This window comes from Penicillium psychrofluorescens, assembly GCF_964197705.1.
Source record: "Penicillium psychrofluorescens genome assembly, chromosome: 3".
Lineage (NCBI taxonomy): Eukaryota > Fungi > Ascomycota > Eurotiomycetes > Eurotiales > Aspergillaceae > Penicillium > Penicillium psychrofluorescens.
The window spans coordinates 2,711,385-2,730,432 of NC_133441.1; the positions used below are offsets into that span (position 1 = coordinate 2,711,385).

At 52.6% G+C, this 19,048-nt stretch overlaps 6 protein-coding genes across 6 annotated transcripts; 4 read left to right on the forward strand and 2 right to left on the reverse strand.

Moving 5' to 3' along the window:
• Positions 1 to 156: 156 nt before the first annotated feature.
• On the forward strand, positions 157 to 1,039 carry PFLUO_LOCUS5154 (uncharacterized protein; the record flags this gene model as incomplete). Its single annotated transcript, XM_073782575.1, has 2 exons — positions 157 to 562; positions 642 to 1,039. 2 exons carry the CDS (start codon positions 157 to 159, stop codon positions 1,037 to 1,039), a joined length of 804 nt encoding a protein of 267 aa, XP_073639216.1.
• Positions 1,040 to 1,290: 251 nt separating this feature from the next.
• PFLUO_LOCUS5155 (H(+)-transporting V1 sector ATPase subunit D) lies at positions 1,291 to 2,404 on the reverse strand (the record flags this gene model as incomplete). Its single annotated transcript, XM_073782576.1, has 7 exons — positions 1,291 to 1,508; positions 1,557 to 1,607; positions 1,666 to 1,714; positions 1,769 to 2,094; positions 2,163 to 2,173; positions 2,225 to 2,340; positions 2,393 to 2,404. 7 exons carry the CDS (start codon positions 2,402 to 2,404, stop codon positions 1,291 to 1,293), a joined length of 783 nt encoding a protein of 260 aa, XP_073639217.1.
• A 298-nt stretch (positions 2,405 to 2,702) lies between these two features.
• On the forward strand, positions 2,703 to 5,428 carry PFLUO_LOCUS5156 (pre-mRNA-splicing factor syf1; the record flags this gene model as incomplete). Its single annotated transcript, XM_073782577.1, has 5 exons — positions 2,703 to 2,741; positions 2,803 to 2,919; positions 2,973 to 3,026; positions 3,081 to 5,092; positions 5,149 to 5,428. The coding sequence occupies 5 exons, from the start codon at positions 2,703 to 2,705 to the stop codon at positions 5,426 to 5,428; spliced, it is 2,502 nt and encodes an 833-aa protein (XP_073639218.1).
• A 372-nt stretch (positions 5,429 to 5,800) lies between these two features.
• Positions 5,801 to 7,639, forward strand: PFLUO_LOCUS5157 (uncharacterized protein; the record flags this gene model as incomplete). The annotated part of the gene is made up of 2 exons (XM_073782579.1): positions 5,801 to 7,207; positions 7,268 to 7,639. 2 exons carry the CDS (start codon positions 5,801 to 5,803, stop codon positions 7,637 to 7,639), a joined length of 1,779 nt encoding a protein of 592 aa, XP_073639219.1.
• A 632-nt stretch (positions 7,640 to 8,271) lies between these two features.
• PFLUO_LOCUS5158 (GDP/GTP exchange factor for ARF) lies at positions 8,272 to 13,299 on the reverse strand (the record flags this gene model as incomplete). The annotated part of the gene is made up of 5 exons (XM_073782580.1): positions 8,272 to 8,658; positions 8,727 to 9,077; positions 9,134 to 9,275; positions 9,328 to 9,716; positions 9,772 to 13,299. The coding sequence occupies 5 exons, from the start codon at positions 13,297 to 13,299 to the stop codon at positions 8,272 to 8,274; spliced, it is 4,797 nt and encodes a 1,598-aa protein (XP_073639220.1).
• Positions 13,300 to 14,112: 813 nt separating this feature from the next.
• On the forward strand, positions 14,113 to 18,772 carry PFLUO_LOCUS5159 (uncharacterized protein; the record flags this gene model as incomplete). The annotated part of the gene is made up of 2 exons (XM_073782581.1): positions 14,113 to 16,315; positions 16,371 to 18,772. 2 exons carry the CDS (start codon positions 14,113 to 14,115, stop codon positions 18,770 to 18,772), a joined length of 4,605 nt encoding a protein of 1,534 aa, XP_073639221.1.
• Between the last annotated feature and the right edge of the window lie 276 nt (positions 18,773 to 19,048).

The window sequence follows — 19,048 nt, forward strand, 5'->3', positions numbered from 1 at the left end:
TGCCCACCTCGTCCAGCCCACGAGCTCAACCTGTCGCAACCATGGCTGCAGCAGGGGTATCGACAACAGGGCTCTCCCCAAACTCAACGTGAGTAGTTATCTCCACTGTTCTCCAGCCGCAAGATTCATGCTAATGTGCTTCTATCCACAGAGTCTATGTACGCATCCCAGACCTCCCCTCCTCCTCCTCCTCCTCAACGCCGGTGCTCAGCATCAGGTCATGCGTGTCCGCCGTTGCAGCTGACAAGGAACCAGGTCCGGAATCTCGAAGAGCGAATTAAGGTGGAGCAGCTGAAGGAGGCGCTCGATGAGATCTTTGCAGAATATGGCACCGTCGTCGAGATTGTCGCAAAAACCAACCTGAAGGCCAAGGGCCAGGCGTTCGTCGTCTTCGACAACATCGATTCGGCCACCCGTGCCATTGACGAGATCAATGGCTTCGAACTCTTTGAGAAGCCCATGGTGCTGGACTACGCGAAGACGAAGAGCGATGCGACGGTGCGGCGCGAAGGCGGCGACGACGAGCTGGAGACTCACAAGCGAAGGCGCTTAGCGGAGAAAGGTGTGTGGAAGACGCAGATACTAGGGACATGATTTGGGTGCGAGTGAATGGCTGACTGACTGCCATTGCGTGAACACAGAGCGGAAACAAGCCCACGAAGCCCTCGAAGCCCAGAAGAAACTCAAGCGTCCTGCCGCGGCCGCGGCCGAACCCGCGCGCCCAGCGAAGACCACCAAGGGCGCCGGTCTCAAGCCTACCACTGGTGCTGGTGCCGCTGTCGTGCCGGACGAGTACCTGCCACCCAACAAGATCCTGTTCCTGCGGGAGCTGCCGGACGACGCCAGCCAGGAGGGACTGTCGGCCGTCTTTGGTCGGTTCGAAGGGTTCCAGGAGGTGCGTCTGGTGCCAGGCCGCAAGGGGATTGCTTTTGTCGAGTACGAGACGGAGTCCGGGGCGATCAGTGCGAAGGAGGCTACGGCGGGCATGGCTATGGGAGAGCAGGGCAAGCCGATTCGCGTCACTTTCCAGAGACAGTAGATGGCCTTTCGTCATCGGTTTTTACAGAATTGTGGTTTGGCGTTTGGAAGGCATTGTCTGAGATCATGCGGATTCGGAAACTGGAGAGCATAATGCTATGACTTTCTTGCTTGTTGCGATGCCAACCGGTTGTGTTGTAGTTTTAATAACTATCATTCCCGAAATCTCAAAATATCAAGAGAATAAGTGACATAGGTGGCTTTGATTGGTACAGAAACAAGATACACAGAACAGCTAGAGGGGGATGAAGATTAGAAAATGACGTCCGTGTCTTCCTGTTCGCCCAGCACATCCACGCTGTCGGGCTCCTCGGCGGCACCGCCGTTTTCCTTATCTTTCTCGGCTTGCCTCTGTCGAGCAGCAAGGATCTCAGCGTCCGCTGCAGCGGTGTCTCGCTGCTTCTTGTTTGACACTTTCTTCAGGCGGTAGAACTCCTCGCGGTCAAGCTCGTCCAGTTCGGAATTGATATCTTTGTTATGGTTAGCCCTGTGCGGCCACCCGGGAAGGAAGGACATACATTTGATGGTATTCTCAGTCCGAGGGATGATGACATGCTCGATGGCATTTACTGTGCAGGGAGAGGTTAGTCAATATCTCATCCGATATCAATCTTGTTGATAACTGACCTCTTCGGTTGACCACCTTGATCACCTCATCCAAAACCAAAAACGCAGTCTGCAAATGTCAATGGACAAAACTCCCAAAGCCCCAACATCTCATAGTGCATACCTGTAGACTGGCAAGCTCCACCAACGTCTCCACGGCCCGAGCGTATGTTTCCCGGCACCGTTGGATCTGCTGTCCACCCTTGCCCAAACCAGTAAGGCCGAAATCATTGACGCCCTCTTTGGTGTAACTTTCAAACTGAGGCAGGAAGACACCGGACACGTTCTCGTGCTTGGATCGAACGCGGAATCGAGCTTGTTTGGCCGACTCCTGAATCTGATATCCAATGTCTCCTCCGACTGCGTAGCTCACTTCGGCCAGTGAGAAAGCCGCAATCTGCATAACACGGCCCATTTTCTGTTTCGCTTCATCGATGCGCCGGGTGATGTCTAGTGTTAACGTTAGCTGCGGTATTCAGGTGGGGTCGAGACTGGAGCGGTCGAAGGCAGCGGCGTACCTCGGAAACGCCTGTAAATCAGTGTCAGCGGGAGAGCACATCTCTAGCGAGAGGAGACATACTTGGTCAAGGCTTCACTCTTTCTCTTCAATAAACTGTGGCCGATCTCTGCACCCTTGAGCTTGCTCTTCATCAACCCTAGCGACTGGCGGGTCGGGAAGACTGCCTCGCGAGGTCCCTGGAGGATATGTGTTAGCAACCGGGTGTGGCATCCCGAGCAGGATACTCACTGCGCCGGACATGACTGCAGATTGGCCTGGATGTGAGCGTAGTACTGTGCAAGCGTTAAGTGTCCAGCCAGATAATGACGATCCCCGATAGGCCCTCACCGCCTGCCCAATCCCAGAACTCATCACGTGCCCGGCCCGCTGACTTCGCTCTTCGTCGTCGGTCCTTCCTTCCTTCCCACGCGCGCCTCACGTTCCTTCGCTCCGTCCACTCCATGCTGCATTGTTGCCCGAGTGACTGGATCCCGCTCGACTGAGTGGCGCAATGCCAGGGACAATCTTGCCCCCGAGATCGCACCGGCAGCACGCCAAGATGGAAACATCTGCGTCTCGCCCGGACCTGTACTTGATCGTGCGTGCAACCACCCATTGGACCTCACAGAAGAAAGACTGACATCTTATACTCATAACAGACTGACCAGGATACGGTATACGAACAAGATTTGCTTCGCGACGCGGGTAGTGTCAAGCCATGGCTGGCCTACATCGAATTCAAGCAGCAGCATGGCACGCTCTACGAGCAAGCCTTCGTACGTTGCTTCCCATTTGTTGTTTCCACTGTTCGAAGCTGACTTTTTGTAAGATTATGGAACGCGCCTGCAAACAACTACCACGGTCGTATAAGTTGTGGAAGATGGTGAGATTTTTTTTTCTTCTCGTGCTGTGACATTGCGATTGCTAACTATTGTAGTACCTCGAGTTCCGGACGAAGCATCTGAAGGGCCGAAACCCCACTGTATACCGGGCCGAGTTCCTGAAGGTCAACGCCCTATTCGAACGAGCCCTTATCCTCCTCAACAAGATGCCTCGCATTTGGGAGATGTACCTCTCCTTCCTGATGTTGCAACCTCTCGTGACTCAAACTCGGCGGACTTTCGATCGTGCTCTTCGTGCACTGCCTGTCACTCAGCACAACCGTATCTGGCGTCTTTACAAGGGCTTCGCCCGGTCTGCATCCGGACAAACTGCCGTGAAGATCTGGGCTCGGTACATGCAAATTCATCCCGAGAACGCGGAAGAGTACATCGGGCTGCTTATTGAAATGGGCCAGTACACGGAAGCTGTGAAGAGATTTATGGAGGTCCTCGACAACCAGCGCTTCCAGTCCAAGGAGGGCAAAAGTCAATTCCAGCTCTGGACCGAGATGGTTGATTTGCTCGTGTCCAAGGCAAAGAAGATCGAGACCGGCCCTCAGGTTGGCATTGATGTCGATGCGATCCTTCGGAGCGGCATTGACAAGTTTGCCGACCAGCGAGGAAAACTCTGGGCTGGATTGGCCACTTACTGGATCACCAAGGGAAATTTCGAAAAGGCGCGCGATGTCTTTGAGGAGGGAATCACTACCGTCATGACGGTTCGTGACTTTACGCTCATTTTCGACTCATACGTCGAATTTGAGGAATCCATCATTGGCAGCTTGATGGAAGCCGCCGCCGTGCGTTCGGAGAAGGGGAGGGTTGACGAAGAAGCCGATTTTGACCTCGATCTTCGAATGCTACGCTTTGAGCAGTTGATGGATCGGAGACCATTTTTGGTGAATGACGTTCTCCTACGACAGAATTCCAACAACGTCATCGAATGGGGCAAGAGAGTCGCGCTCTGGGGTGATAACAAGCAAGAGGCCGTCCAAACATACACAGCCGCCATCGCGGCAATCAACCCCAAGAAGGCACATGGCAAGTTCTCAGAACTGTGGGTGAATTACGCCAAATTGTACGAGAATGGAGGAGACTTGGCCACTGCCCGAGTGATCTTCGACAAGGCCGTCAAAGTTCCGTTCAAATCGGTGGCCGAGCTGGCCGAGACATGGTGCGAATGGGCCGAGATGGAGCTGCGCGCTGAAAACTTTGACAAAGCGGTCAGCATTATGGCCAAGGCAACCCAAGCACCCAAGAAGTCCACTGTGGACTACTTCGACGAGTCACTCTCGCCACAGCAGCGAATTCACAAGAGCTGGAAGCTGTGGAGTTTCTATGTTGATCTTGTGGAAAGTGTCTCGTCCTTGGAGGAGACTAGGAAAGTCTACGAGCGGATCTTTGAGCTCCGCATTGCGACCCCCCAGACAGTCGTCAACTACTCCAACCTGCTGGAAGAGAACCAGTACTTTGAGGACTCATTTAAGGTATATGAGCGGGGACTGGACCTCTTCACATACCCAGTTGCCTTTGAGCTGTGGAATCTCTACTTGACCAAGGCGGTCGACCGCAAGATCGGAATTGAGCGGCTCCGAGACTTGTTTGAGCAAGCCCTGGACGGCTGCCCGCCCAAGTTCGCCAAGCCGCTCTATCTGATGTATGGCAACCTGGAAGAAGAGCGCGGACTCTCACGGCACGCAATGCGCATCTACGAACGTGCGACCCGATCGGTATCCGACGAGGACCGATTCGAGATGTTTGAATTCTACATCACCAAGTCTGCGTCGAATTTTGGTCTCACCTCCGCACGGCCAATCTACGAGCGCGCCGTTGCCGCCTTACCAGACCAAGAAGCGAAGGAAATGTGTCTCAAATTCGCCGAGATGGAACGGCGGCTCGGTGAGATTGACCGTGCGCGTGCCATCTACGGCCACGCCTCGCAGTTCTGCGATCCGCGGACCAATGCCCCCTTCTGGCAGAAATGGGAGGCGTTCGAAGTACAGCACGGAAACGAGGACACCTTCAAGGAAATGCTCCGCATCAAGAGAAGTGTTCAGACTCAGTACAAGTATGTTGTCCTTCTACTAAGTTCCACACAAGCTTCATATACTAATTGCTCTACAGTACCGATGTCAACTTCATTGCATCCCAGGCCATCGCCCGAAGCCAGCAACGCCCCCAGGAGGGCGAAGACGGTGCACCCGCCGATGGAGAAGATGAGGACAAAGACCGTGCGGATGCCATGGCGGCACTGGAGCGGCAAGCTCGCGCCCCGGTTGGCTTCGTCGCCGCCAGCTCTGGTCCCGAGGGTGGTGATCGCCCCAAACCTTCTGGTCAAGCTCCTCCAGCTGTTCCAGCCAACCCAGACGCCATCGACCTTGACGACGAAATGGATGCTGAGTAGAGGTGGCAAATCTACGGCTCCTCCACTCCATTTTTCTGGCTTCATTGATTGACATGTCTGTTTGATATCTTTCCTTCTCGTCGTATAACTATCATCTTGGGCGGATTTCCACGCCCCCAATTTCTGGTGTCACTGCTTACTGCTACATTTCATTGTCTTGTTTCACTCCTTGTTTGATTATTTCCTTTTTGTTTCTGGCGTTGTGCTGTATTTGTACATGTATAGATGGAGCGGGAATGCACGCCGGTACCGCAGCGATAACCTACTTATCGAAGGCGGTTAAGAGTGGCAGAATAATGTTGTTCTCCCCACTTACATCTGCAACAACGTATTTTCTTTCTTTTTTCTTCCACAATCTCTTAAGACGAAATCATGACTGTTGTGGCAGACCCTCTCACCATCCTACCACCAGAAATAGTCCTGCGAGTCTTGGAATTTTCTCCAATCTCAGCCCTCGCATCCCTGACCGCAGTTTCCAAGGCGTGGAACGAATTTATCGACGTCACTCACCAAGAAGCCATATACACCTCCGAATCCAAAACCACCCAACCACCGGGAGCTTCTCGCGATCTTTCATTCCTGTCCGACAGCCTTAGCTTCTCCAAGCTATCTGAGAACACGGCGTCATGGAAAGACCTATGCAAGTACCAGACATTACTTACTCGCAATTGGGCCAAGCAGCACCCAGCTGTCCATGAGTGGGCGATGCAAATAGGCAATGACCCCGTCTGGCGCTTCCGCGCTGACTTTAAGCGCCGAATATTCGTTTCCACCTCCCATGCTGGTGGTCTGAACGTCACTGATATGGACACGGGCCGTCTGCTCTGGCGACTTCCCTCCACGCTGGATCGTGATGAGGACTCTGTTCGCCCATTCGCCCATCTAGAGTACCAAGATGGAATGGCAGTGTTTGATCGCGAAGGTGATGCTGTTGAGGTCTGGCAAACAGACCTGGAAGACACTTCGCGTGGAGAGTTCCGACGCACTGCGGTCTTGTCCCACGATTGCCAGACAAGAGGCTTTCAATTATCCTATTGGACCCTTTGCGTGGTGTCTAACAAGGGCCAGGGCTTCGTATATGATATGACACAGAGCCCCCCCAAGTTGACTACCCACCTGGAGATCGAGCGCGGCGCTGTTGGCCATCTTGATCAGAGTGAGGATGCGGTGATTTACTCGATAGGCTCGAAAGGCTATTATGCCTACGACAAGAAGTCGGGTGCATTTTTAGGCGTATTGCAGCCGTCGCATTGCACAGACAGATATCACATCCGTCCACCTTCCGCCGATCCTGCACGCTACCATACAGAGAGTTCAAATAAAGACTGTCTGGAGCCGATCCAACTTGAAAAGGGTCCTCTTCAACCGCCGGAGGATCCTGATCATGTCTACAACCAGGAAGACGAATGGGGAGCGGGCATGTCGCACGGAGATCTCTTCGTCGGTTTCTCCCGTGCCGGCCGTGTTTTCGTGTGCTACGACTGGCGAAAAGCCGTTCGCGACCAAGAAAGCCTCGTGGCACATAGCTCCATCATTGAATGCGAGTCGGATGGGGAAAGCTTTGACCTGGGCGGTTGGTTGGCAGTACGCAACCATCGCCTGATGTTCGAGATCAAGGACCGGGCCTATGTCGTTGCACTCGACGATGATAATAGGATCCAAGATGTTGAACGCCCCACCCGCGCTTCATACGCGTTGCTAAACAGCTCCGCGGCGCACCTGGCCGTCGCGATCAGCTTCATGGCATTCAGTGATGATGCGATTATGACCACTTACACTGTTTGTTCTACACTCACCAAAATTTCAAAAAAAAAAGAAACTAATATGGGGAAATTGTAGACTCTTGGCTTCCGCAAACCTCCTTCCAACATTCCGGGTGATATACACCCACCCGAGCGCGAGAACGCGCCTCGCATCTTCCCGACAAAGGTTATTCGTATCATTAGCCTATCCCCTGACCTCTCCGGTAACAAGTCGTCCTCGACCCCCAAACCTCACTCGTCTGAAAACCCGATGCCGCCAGACGAAGAACCATTATCTCATTGGCCCAACTGGCGCACGGGAACCGAGCTGTTTCAATTGATCAGCATGCTTGGTGAGGAGGTTGAGCCGGGAGATCGAGCGAGGTTGGCGGCTAGACTCAGGGAATTCGATGATGAGTTGGGGTTGGGTTTGGCCGAGGACTCGGACTCGGAGTCGGATGAGGTTTAACTTTTGAGATTGGAAACTTCATGTTTCCAGAAAAGCGCGCTGCTCTTAGCCTGGTGAAGATTTTGCGCTCAAGCGCCATGCCTCACGACTAGCCTGCAGCAGCGTGTCATTACATACTAATGGCTATTTAGCCCGCATGAAGTGTACGACAATGAGACCAGGGACAACAAGAAAGCGGAAGGAGCATAGAGAGAGCTGGGACTTACAGAACTATAAAATGTCGTGTATAACAATGATGAAAGTATGAAATATTTCCTTTTCGTAATAACTAAAGCTTTTAATCATGAATCCTGTAAGATCTGCTCTATATGTTCAACATCTAACGACAGGGGGTTAACCGAATTCGAAACCGAGGACACTACTGAGAACTAGTCCGGGAGAGACTCTAAAGCAAGGTTGGGGACAAACGAGAAAGCGTAAGACTATGCCCAGAAGAGAAACTGATGAGGTATGTTCTCTAGCAAACGATCCGAAAATAATAAGATCAAGGCAGATTGAGAGAAGGAGATTTTTTATACGTCACAGAGATCTAATTGAGATTCCTATTTTGTAGTATGTAAATGCATGCAATAGACGCCCAAGGATATAGAAAGACAAGAAGCCGACTGCATAGTATCAGACATTCAGTTCCATTATGAGAAATCGTCCTGCGGCGCCGGCTCGGTCTCAGCAGCTGCACTGGGCTCCTCTACTATGTCACCCTCACCAGTAGCAACAGCCTCTGTCTCGGTAGATTCGCCTGTTGGCGGGAGCGCGGCATCCTCTTTCTCATCAGTCTCACCATCTCCACTGCTCACCTTTGGCGGAGATGGTACAGCGGAACCTGGTTGAGATTTTTCAGGTTCTTTGGCGGACTCAGGGAAGATCTCAGCAAAGAGATCGGGAAGGAAGCGGCCAAGTCGCTTGCGGGTCTCAAGCCACATCTCTTCTTTGCTGGGGTCTTGGGACGGAGGCACGAGGTAGCCACCGTCAGCCATAACCAAGAGAATGTTCTTGAGACTTTCAGGAATGGCTTCCTCCTGCAAAGAGAAAAGAGCGATTGTTAGAGAGCGTACAGGACAAAAGGACACAGCCAGTTAAAACTTACAAGGCTATCCCCTTGGCCACTGTTCATCATTCGGTCAAGAATGTCCAGGATCTTGAGCCAAAGAGGAAGCATGCCCTCCCGATTGGGAAGCTGGTCGAGGAAACGCAGGAAAATCTTGCAGAGAAGAGTTGCGGCTTGGACTCGGGTCTCACTCATGCCGATGGGATCGGAGTGGTAAACCTCTGGCTTGAGAAGGAGAAGGATAAGCGGAAACAGAACCTCGTCAAAGATCGAAGCCCACTCCTGGTCGTCACTTGCAATCAGCTCCGCCGACAACAGGGATCGCTGCAGTGTGGAGATGGCATGATGGCGGATGTCGCGGCAGGGGTTGACACATTGGCCGGTTAGAGACTGAAAGATAGGAGACCAATAGGCAGCCCAGGCTGGTAGAGCGAAAATAGTTAGACGACTGTAAAGGAAAATAGATCAAAGGTGGGCTTGCCTTCGCGCTCTTCAAGATGGGACTGCTTGATGAGCGTTGGTACTCGTCGGGTCAACTGATAAATAAGACCAATGGCCTTGATGCCTCGAGCTACTGCTTGATTCTCACTGTGTCAATGTTAGTTTCAACGTATTGACTGGAAGAGTAATGATGTCCGACCTGGCCTTGGGTTGCTTGACACCCTTGCTTCGACGAGAATGAGCATCTCTCTGCCTCTCTTCGAGGGACCCTACACTCCCTGCGCTGACAAAGTCCTTTGCAAGACTGACAGAAAATTCGTAGTTATCCGCCGTCACAATGACTGACATCGACTCGACAATGTTCTGAAGCAGCTCAAAAACCATAGGACCAGCTTCCCCGTGCTGGTGGAGTCTCTGTAGAATCGACCAGAAATCGGGGGAAATGGTAATCTCGTTCCTCAGCCGGCCAGCATGTGCGACGCACCGCGAGAGACCCTTCACCGTCGGGGTGGCAACGGTTTCTAAAACATCCTGGTCAAAACCAGAGATGGCATGGAGTACAACAGGAACGCGCATAAAAGGTTGGTCCTGCAAGTAGGTTAGCTGGAAAATCATCTTGGCCAAGTTTCAAAAGACCACATACGTGACTCAACCGCAACAAGTTGAGGAGGTAATAAACAATGCGAGACAGAGCCAATGGGTGAAGGTTCTTCGCATCACGCACTTGCGCTTGGAGAGTAGCGGCTAGAGACTCTCCAAGGAGTTCGAGCGTCTTCGTGTCACGTAGGGTAAGAACAGTCGCTAATTCCAGGATGAAAATCATTGAAGGGTCGTACTTCGGTCGATTAGGGTCCACTCTGCTGGTCGAGGGCCGGGAGGAAGGAGTTGGTCGTTCTGGCTTGACAACAATGACGGCGGGGGCATTATCTTCAGGCAGATGGGATAGCAATACTTCCATAAGCGTCTCCAATGACGACAGAGGGAGAGATTTGAGGTTTGTCAAGATCTCAGGAATCGAGCATGCGGCAACACAATCCACGGTGCAAAGGGTGTTGTCAAGTTCTTCGTCAGAGGGCTCGGGAGGGTCGTCCGCCGCATAACTGGAAAGGTAAGATGTAAAAGCCGACAACAAGCCCGTATCATTACTGCGGCCATCCCGATCGACTATGTGGGATGGTGAATGGAGTGGGATGGGCGAGATGTCAAGCTCCGCCGTGAGGCTGGAATCGAACGGCGGAACAAGAGAGTTCACGAAGAGATTAGAGAGGATTCGAACGACGTGTTCCCATCCTCGCTTCACCGTGGACTCATTGCCCAACAAAACCCGGAAGAGGACCACGGTTGCGAGTTGCGCTCGGAAATCCCTGCCAAACTTGACAGCCAGCTCGCTCACCATCACACTCTTCTTGCCTGCCTGGACCTCTGTATTGAGCGCAGTACTCGGCGGTTTGCTGGTAGCCAGGGTACTGATCGAGGCAAGGCAAAAGATGATGCGGTCAAACGCCTCCGTCAAACCGTAATGCGCAGCAATCTGAGCGCATTGATCAAAGCCATTGACCACGCGGGAATAAACTGCATCATCAGAGGCGGACATGAAGACGTATGAGAGGGTAGCGACCACGGGTTTCCAGGTGGCTTCGAACATCTCCGAATCAAAGGCGTTGGTCTCGCCAACCACCATTTCCCCAGTGGTGCCTGACTTCAACAGCAGCTCTTTCCAAGCATAGTCAAAAGCATGCTTGTTTTCATGCTCGTCAGGCAGAATAATCTCGTTCTCCTTGATGGAGTCGTAGATCTCTTGGAGATAGTCCTCTGCAAAATCCCCACCTCCATTTACCCCCCGCAAGTTTCTTGCAAACGCCGTACAAGACATGCGGTTCTGCGACTTCACGTTGGGGTTATAGAGCTCCGTGTTGAGCATGATGATAGCATACGTCAAAACAAACAGCGAATCCTTATCAGCAATACCTTCAGGCTGGGCCTTTTGCATGTAGTGCTCAGAAAAGGTCGTGACGATTCTCTCAATGAGTGGCGACTCGCCAGGAAGGCGGAAGGAGCCGAGAAGCTCTCGAAGAGCCTCCACTACATTCTTGCCAGAAAAATCGAGGAGATCCACAAATGCTCCCAGCAGTTCCCCGTTATCACGCTTAGAGATGTACTCTCCCAGGACTTTTTTCGACAGTCTGGTGGTGCCTTTCAGGAAGCGCGCCACCAACACGGGATCGTTTGGATCCTCGATGACACCGTGACCGGCAAGCCAAGCAATTCCAGCCTTGGGACCTTCATTGAACATCTGTGCTCCCTTGATGATGATCTTTTTGGTTTTACGCTGGCTTCTGAGGCGCTCCACGGGAGGATAATCTCCTTGCACTGGTTCATCGCCCAGTCGGTCGTGAATGAACTGCACGTATCCCAAAAGGGAGTCGAGGCAGAGCGGCGGGACATTTGTTGTGCTCCACGTCGCCGAGTCTGGGAAAGCATTCCGTGAAAGTAGTCCGATCATGTCCTCACACAGGTCACCACGGTCTACTTCACAGTCGTAGTTAACAAACAGCTCAACCATAAAGCTGGGAATCCGCGACAAAACTCCAATGCTTTCGACCATTGCCTCACGGGCTTCAGGTTTGCGTGATCCGCCTTCCAGTCCCAGCTTCTGCCGATCCTTGACGGGGACAGGAGTCGATCGACCACTGTTTGCTTGAGATTGGGGCTGCTTGACCAATTTCGGTGATTGCGGGACTCCTTCATAGAGAGACGGGTCGATGCCCGGTTCTCGCGGTATCTCCACCCGCGGATGAAGACAAGCCACCAAGTACGATAAGTAAAGCTCCTGCTGTAGCTTGAGCACGGAGCGACATGTCGATAATAGCGTGCCGGCGACTCGCAGAGATCCGGTGAGAATCATCATATGCTCCGAGCGAACCAATTGAAAGAGATACCGACAGAGGTCGTCCTTGGCCAGAGCTGCCAAGCTGGGGTGGCGAGCAATAGATGGGCCGGCAACTTCCAGAGCAACGTCAATAATTCGCAGCGCCATCACTCTCATAGTATCCGTGTGTTGTCTGTTATGAGGATCCAAGAGATCGATTAAGACACGAAATAGCTCCCGTATGGACGGTAAGGCATATGGCTGGGCGTCTTTCTCATCATCTTCCGGATTTGGCGGCGCGGTGGCGGCCGTGGGATTATTGTTGTTTGTTTGCTCCGGAGTTCCCTCACGACTGGTGCTGTCTTGTTCGGCCGCACCTGTATCCGAGCTCATGGAGGACAGATGTTGTGAGGTCACGGTGTGACCGTTTACCGATGGATCCATTTTCAGATGAGAGACAGAGCTCTTCTTGATGTCTTCGTCTCTAAACGAGTCCTGTCCTGCGGGCAGTCCTTCGTCGAGCTGCGACAGGCGCATGAAGATGACCTGGCACATATTGACCATGGCCATCTCCGCAGATCTTCGCAGCACTTCCGACAGGCGGCCTTGGCAGCACATGCTCAAGCCTGTTTCCATCATCTCGCAGACACTCTCATCACCCAACAGTTCTCCTTCGGGCCGAGATAGCATGCCCTCCATCAACTTGAGGATTCTCAGCAGAACAATCTCGTCCGCCGAGGAATCACTGGCTTCGAATCGACAGTGGGTGATTGCTGCGGAGAGTAGCTGCATCGCCATGGAGAGCCGGGGCGAGTCCCGGTTGATGATGTTATACGAGAAGAATTTGGTGACGGCGTTCAAGGCAAGGGAGGTGATGGCGGCGGAGGTCGACGAAGAGCGAATGACTTGCAGGAAGGGGTGGAGGAGGGCCGTCGTGTCAAAGGTGTGGATATCCCTGCAGCCCTTGAGGTCACTCCGCAATCGTGTAAAGGCTGATATCAACGGATTGTCCTGCATGCTTTTCCCTTTCTTCCCCCGCAGGCCCCAGCGGTTGGCCAAGGCATGGTCATCATCGAGACGAGATGACGGTCGTCCATTTCGAGGACTTGGGGGAGCAGAGGTGTCGCCGTAGACGCGGGACCCCCCATTGCCGCCGAGGATGGCGGAGACGGACGAGTGTGCCCAGCGGGCATGCTTCCGCATGGACGAGGTGACAGTGATGCATTCGGTAGTCACCAGGGCCACCGGATCGATGGCAATTGCCAATGCAGAGGATGCCATTGGGGGTGAGCCGGACAGCATCTCGAGCCGGGGTGAAGAAGGGGAATTCGATGGCAGAAACACACGCTGGTCTTTGAATGCTGATTGCCTGTCTGGGATTAGCGCCGCTTGGTTGACTCACCGCCCGGGGCATCAGGGGGGTGGAAACGGTAATACCGGTATATAAGGATAACGATTGATCGAAATGGCAGTAATGCTGTCAGGACCTGTATTGGATGCGATCCATGGATGGGATGGATTATTTGTTGTTGCCCAAGTGGTTGTTGATAGTTTAGTGTTATTATAGGAAATAGTTAGGGATTCATAAAAGGAGGCTCGTAGAGACTGGACAAAGACACTTATACTGGAGGAGAAGTTTTTTTTTTTTTTTTTTTTGAGCATTTGATTTGATCCCATTCCTAAATTTGGATATTTATTATGTGACCGAGTTAGCTATGGCTGGTTCAATTATATACTCACATACTGACCCTTCAGAATATTATTTTTAGGTAAACCATTGTTGCTCGCTGATAAGTCCTTTGTTTCTCAACACTAGTCCGAGTAACTAACGGCTTTAACGGCTGTAGTCAATTCAGGTTTCAAAACTGGTCGAGACCAGAACCCGGCACTTGTTGTGCTGAGACGCGTTTGACATTTGACGGCTAAAAAATATAATTCCAGTGACTTTCTCACAGTGACAGTAGTATATAAGTATTTATAGATCGGATCCGCCTTTGTTTACTTTGTTTGGTAGGGCCCACTCGTTCCCCCGCGCGTACCTTCCAACAACAACAACATCACCACCACTACCAACCACCGGTCACTCCTTCTGCGCGCGATACCGCGCAATTCACTATGGCGACAGCGGCGCCCACCAGCGTCCCGCTGGCGGACTTGCCGTTGGAGCAACTCACTCTCTACCACGCCGTCGATAGCTGCCTGTCCTCCGTCTTGATCTTCCACGGCCCCGTTGCAACCGCCAATGCAACCGTTAGCAGTTCACGCATCCAAACCCACGTCCTTTCCCCAGCTGGATTCCACAGTTATCCTCGAATGACCGTGTCACCCGCCGCGCCGCTGTACGCCGCAGTCAACCACCTACCCCGAGAGAAACAAGGAGATGAAGTGTGTCGTGGGCTGGCGGTCAGCATGTTGAAATACTTCTCGGAGCTGTCCGATCCGGTGAAGCACCGCCTCATGGGTTCCGCGCGACGAACAGGTGGAAAGACCTCGAAGGTATTTGATGAGATGCATGCGGCGGATTTGGCCAACCGAATGATGAAAGTGGACAACCAATCGGAAATCACACGCGACATTCGGAGCGCGTTTGGTGAGCGGAAAGTTCCCTGGATTGATGTCGATATTTGCCTGCCAGCAGGCACCATACAGAAAGCTCGGCGCGGCAGCGCGGAGTCAGACTTTGAGGAGCGCCAGGATCTTGACTATGGGCCCTACACACCGCTTATACAGACGCTGGGGGAACCGATGTTTTTACCGACTTCACGATTGAAGCGCGCCCCGTCGCAGTCGACTAATGCCAGCAAGTCGAGACTTTTTTCCAGGAGCCAGAAAGAGGCTCTTCGTCTTGCGATGTGTGAGCTGGTCGACACCGAGGAACGATACGTCGCGAAACTATACACCCTTGTCCATGAAGTAGCAGATGAATTTCGCCAGAAGGCTCAAGAAAGAGAACCATCGAGTAGCAGCCCCGACGAGGCCGCGTTGGAAGGCCTGTTTCCGCCATGTTTGAACGAGATCTTGGAAGTCAATCATGGATTCTTGAATGTCATTCGCCAGGTTCTCGACGAGACAGAGAAAGACGCCATGTCAGACATTGGCCAGGATACCGAACTCCCTTCATCTGGGTCACAACGAAACGTGCCAAGGGAAGGCCAGGATCCCATTGGTGCCGTCGCCTTTTCAAAGTCCCTTCTTGAATGGCTGCCGCGCTTTTCGCAGCCATACGCGGACTACATGCGGGCCAATACAGGGTTTACACCGATCCTCACTTCGTTCATGAAAGACAAGAATTCAAGTTTCTCAAAAAGGGTTTACGAGACCGGAGAGCAGAGACTACGGTCACTTCTGATGGAACCTGTCCAACGACTGCCCCGATATAGCTTGTTGATTGACACTATGACGGGTAATTTGCCTCTAGTTCATCCAGCGGTGCGGCATCTACTGAGGGCGCGCGACATCATCAAGGATATTTGTGCCCTGGACAACCCTTCACCGTCGAGTCATGCGCAGAGCTTGCAACGGTTGAGAGAACTTGTTGACGGGTGGCCGGCAAAGACATTCCCCGAGGGTCGGCTGATCACAGCAGTTGATTTCCACGAAGTCGCTCCCCCGTATCGCCTTGATGCACAGGCGCCTGGTCCTAGTGCCGGGCTAATGCTACTCTACAAAAACTGTTTGGTTATGTTGGTGAAACCGGCAGACAGCAAAACCACTGCTCGGAGCTTGCTTGCTGACATCGACAATACCGTGTCGACGACAAATGATGTTTCCGGATCGTTACCGTCCTCAGAGCTCAAGGTTGCCCAAGTCATGGAACTCCATACAGTCCGTTGCATGCAGTCTCCATGTGGTCGAATCCTCTTCATCGTGCCGGCCTCAGCCAAGCACAAGACCAGCCAGCGTAGCGGAGACCTACTGGCGCTGGAGTTGACCGCCATGTACGAAGGTAAAGCCGCTCGATTGATCGAGGAAATTGCCAAAGCAAAGATCGAAGGACGATTCTCCGAGCAAGAGCGCGAAGAAGGCAAATGGACTCTGCGTAGTCCTGCTGGGTCGGCGGGTAACGTTGGCATTCTCGCATGTGTCTTTGAGGAGGGTCCATCTACGAACCAACAAATCCAGCCGTCGCCCATCCGTGTCGTCTTCAACACATCCAAGGCAATATGTGACCAGATGCTTAGCAACACTAGCCTGGAGGCGATTATTTCAATTTCTCGGAACGGAGACCTTTACAGAGTGGACGTCGATTCGGTGATCGGTTCAGTGTCTACAGATATGGTTCCCGTGGACAGCTTCATCGCGACTCTTTCCAAGCGCCGTAAGCTTGACCCACGACATTGATACTGATTCTCCAGCTAACACTCAACATCTAGTTCAAAATCTGATTTCGCCTTTGCATGGTCCTCCAAATCCGTTTTTGACAGCACCGCTAATCCATTCGAATTTTGAAATTATTCGCTACCTTACGAGCAACTTGCTCACGCACGTCAAGTCTTCCCGGGGATTCCGGCCTCCCTTCCCAACCAAACTCCTTTCAAATCTTCTAGGCGGGAGTCAGTCGCGTGACAGTGTTCCTACCATTAAAGCCCCAACCTCGGCGACATTGACAGGCGAATTTCCCAAAATCCCGCCTCCGAGGGGCAATTTGTCGAGGTCAAACACCATGCCGTCAACGTTTCCTGCGAAAGACAAGGAGAAAGAAGAGGACTCGAACCGAATTTCAGTTGTTGGACCACCGGTCGCGAAAGGACCAGATGGCCAATCTGGCTCTTTGGAGCAGACGCTTGCTGCTTACGTGTTGTCTCTACAATCGCGAAGCGGCAATATCCTGGGCCGTATGCTTCGTGCACGAGATCACGTCGACCGAGCACCTGTCAATGAGCTTTATAACATCTTGCTTGAAGATCCCAGCAAGATACAAGCAGCAGCGGAAGTACCTGTGGATACTCTCTTTGTCGCTTTTGAGACGTTCATGGCAAATGCGTGGAGGAGCCATATTGGCTTAGTTTTGGATGCGTCATCCTTGAAACTGCTGCAAAACCAGTTCGATTCCATGTTCCCACGCGACTTTGACGAGCACTTTCGACGGTTTTTGGCGGATATCAGCCCTCAAAATCGTCGTGCCTTGGCAGCAATTATTCGCCTGCTTGCTGAATTGCTGGATGCGTCTGGTAACGATGGAGACCGAGGCGCTTTAACAGTGGCCTTCGCAGAGGTGCTGACAGAGGAAGGTGATCCTGTGCAACATGTCTCCCTTTTGGATCGACTGGTCGAGGATTTTGACAGCCTCTTCGAAGACTTTGTTCCTAGCGGAGCCTCTGTGGAAGGTACATTGACTTGTGACCAGACGAAGCCATCGCATAACACCGGCTCTGTGAGCTCCAATGCCTCGTCCTTCCGAAAACGCTTCGGATTCAGCCTGCATCACGACAAGCCGAAAAATGAAGGAGAGAGTAAGGTGGCCTCCATCCTGCGAACCTTGAGCAAGAAGCAAAGTCCAGCTGGTTCAGAGCCCGGCACGCCTAAAGGATCTTTGATTCGGTCCAAGTCCACTGATCTGGATGTGCGTTTGGGGCTTCTGCGGCCTTCCTCACGCGATCACCCACATGGCTTTGCATCCGAGGAGCAGATCTCAAGACCCGGAACTGGAGTTGAGCAGCCGCCTTCCTTGTCCTCCATCCGAGGCATATCGCATGATGGCGTGGTAAAGATTCGCAGGAAGCGGAGAAGCTCATTGTCCGACTTTCGACCTCCTACTGCTGGGTCGGATGCATCCAACATCTCCCCGGTTCGTCCACTGCGCCCAGTGACACCATCTAATCGGTCCCAAATAGAGGCAACCACACCCAACACACAATCCAGACCACAGAGCAGCTACTTGCGACCGTCTCCCGCAAGAAGCTCGTCGCCCATAAAGAGTAGCTCTCCGGCGCGCTTTGGCTCGCCAATAAGGAGAATGTCGCCCCCTCCTCGCCCAAGTACTCCGAGTCGGAAGGAGAACATTGATCCCAAGACGCCGCTGACGGAGCACATTGCAAAGACAAAACCCGATGTTCCAGACTTGCCGCTCCAAGAATCCAGGAGGCGTTCCCGGGCAACCAGCATTCCACAGAGGACACCAGGTCTTCGGGAACGACCCAGCACCAATGGCTCTGATACTAAGAGGCCGCAGTCCTCGTCTTCATCGCCGTCAAAGTCGCAGAAACTACGCATGCAGAGTCCCCAAAAGCTTCGTGATCGCGTACAAAACGAGAAGAAAGCTCAGACAACCAGCCAGCTCGGTCTGAGGGACGAGCTTACAGCGCTTAACGACGAACTTCGAACATTGAAGCTCACACCAACAAAGCAATCCGGCTTGATGCAGTCTGCCCACGCCCCTTCGAGTGGCAATACGTCTATCGAATCACGGATGCGAAATCTCGAAGCGCGGCTTGACATGATGAGCGGCGAATATAATGGCCGCACCACTGCAATCGAGAAAGATCTCGAGTCATCCCTTCTTGTCAGTGAGAAACGCGTGAAGAAGCTGGACGAGCTTTACCGGGCCGCGAGTGCCGAGAACGAAGCGCTCTATGATCGATTCAACTCTGAGCTCAGTAAAATTGCTCGGGACGTACGCTCGGGCAGCGCAGAAGATGCTCTGAGATCTCAGTTGACAACTGCACTAGATGAAACTGGCCGTGTCAAGAAGGAAAATTTTCGTTTGAAAAGGGAAATCGGAGGCCTTCGAGCGCAGCAAGCTGCAGTTGCTCTGCTGAGAGCCAGTGAGCAATGAATTTTGCCATCCTGGGCATGGTCGTGTGCTCACAATTCGACCTCTTGATGCTGACGACACTTCTATCCCCTTTACCGCTACATACCTACCTCCTTTCTTCTTCTTTGTACCGTGATACCACACATATCTCTCTCCTTCGACCATTTCCTTCATTGCAAAGCCCGGAGGTTTTTTTACTTTGTGCATTCATTTCGCCTTGTCACTTTTTACATCGGGTCCATCCATACGCACAGTTGGCTTCTGAAAGCATGCATTGCATAGCCAAGGAGATCGATT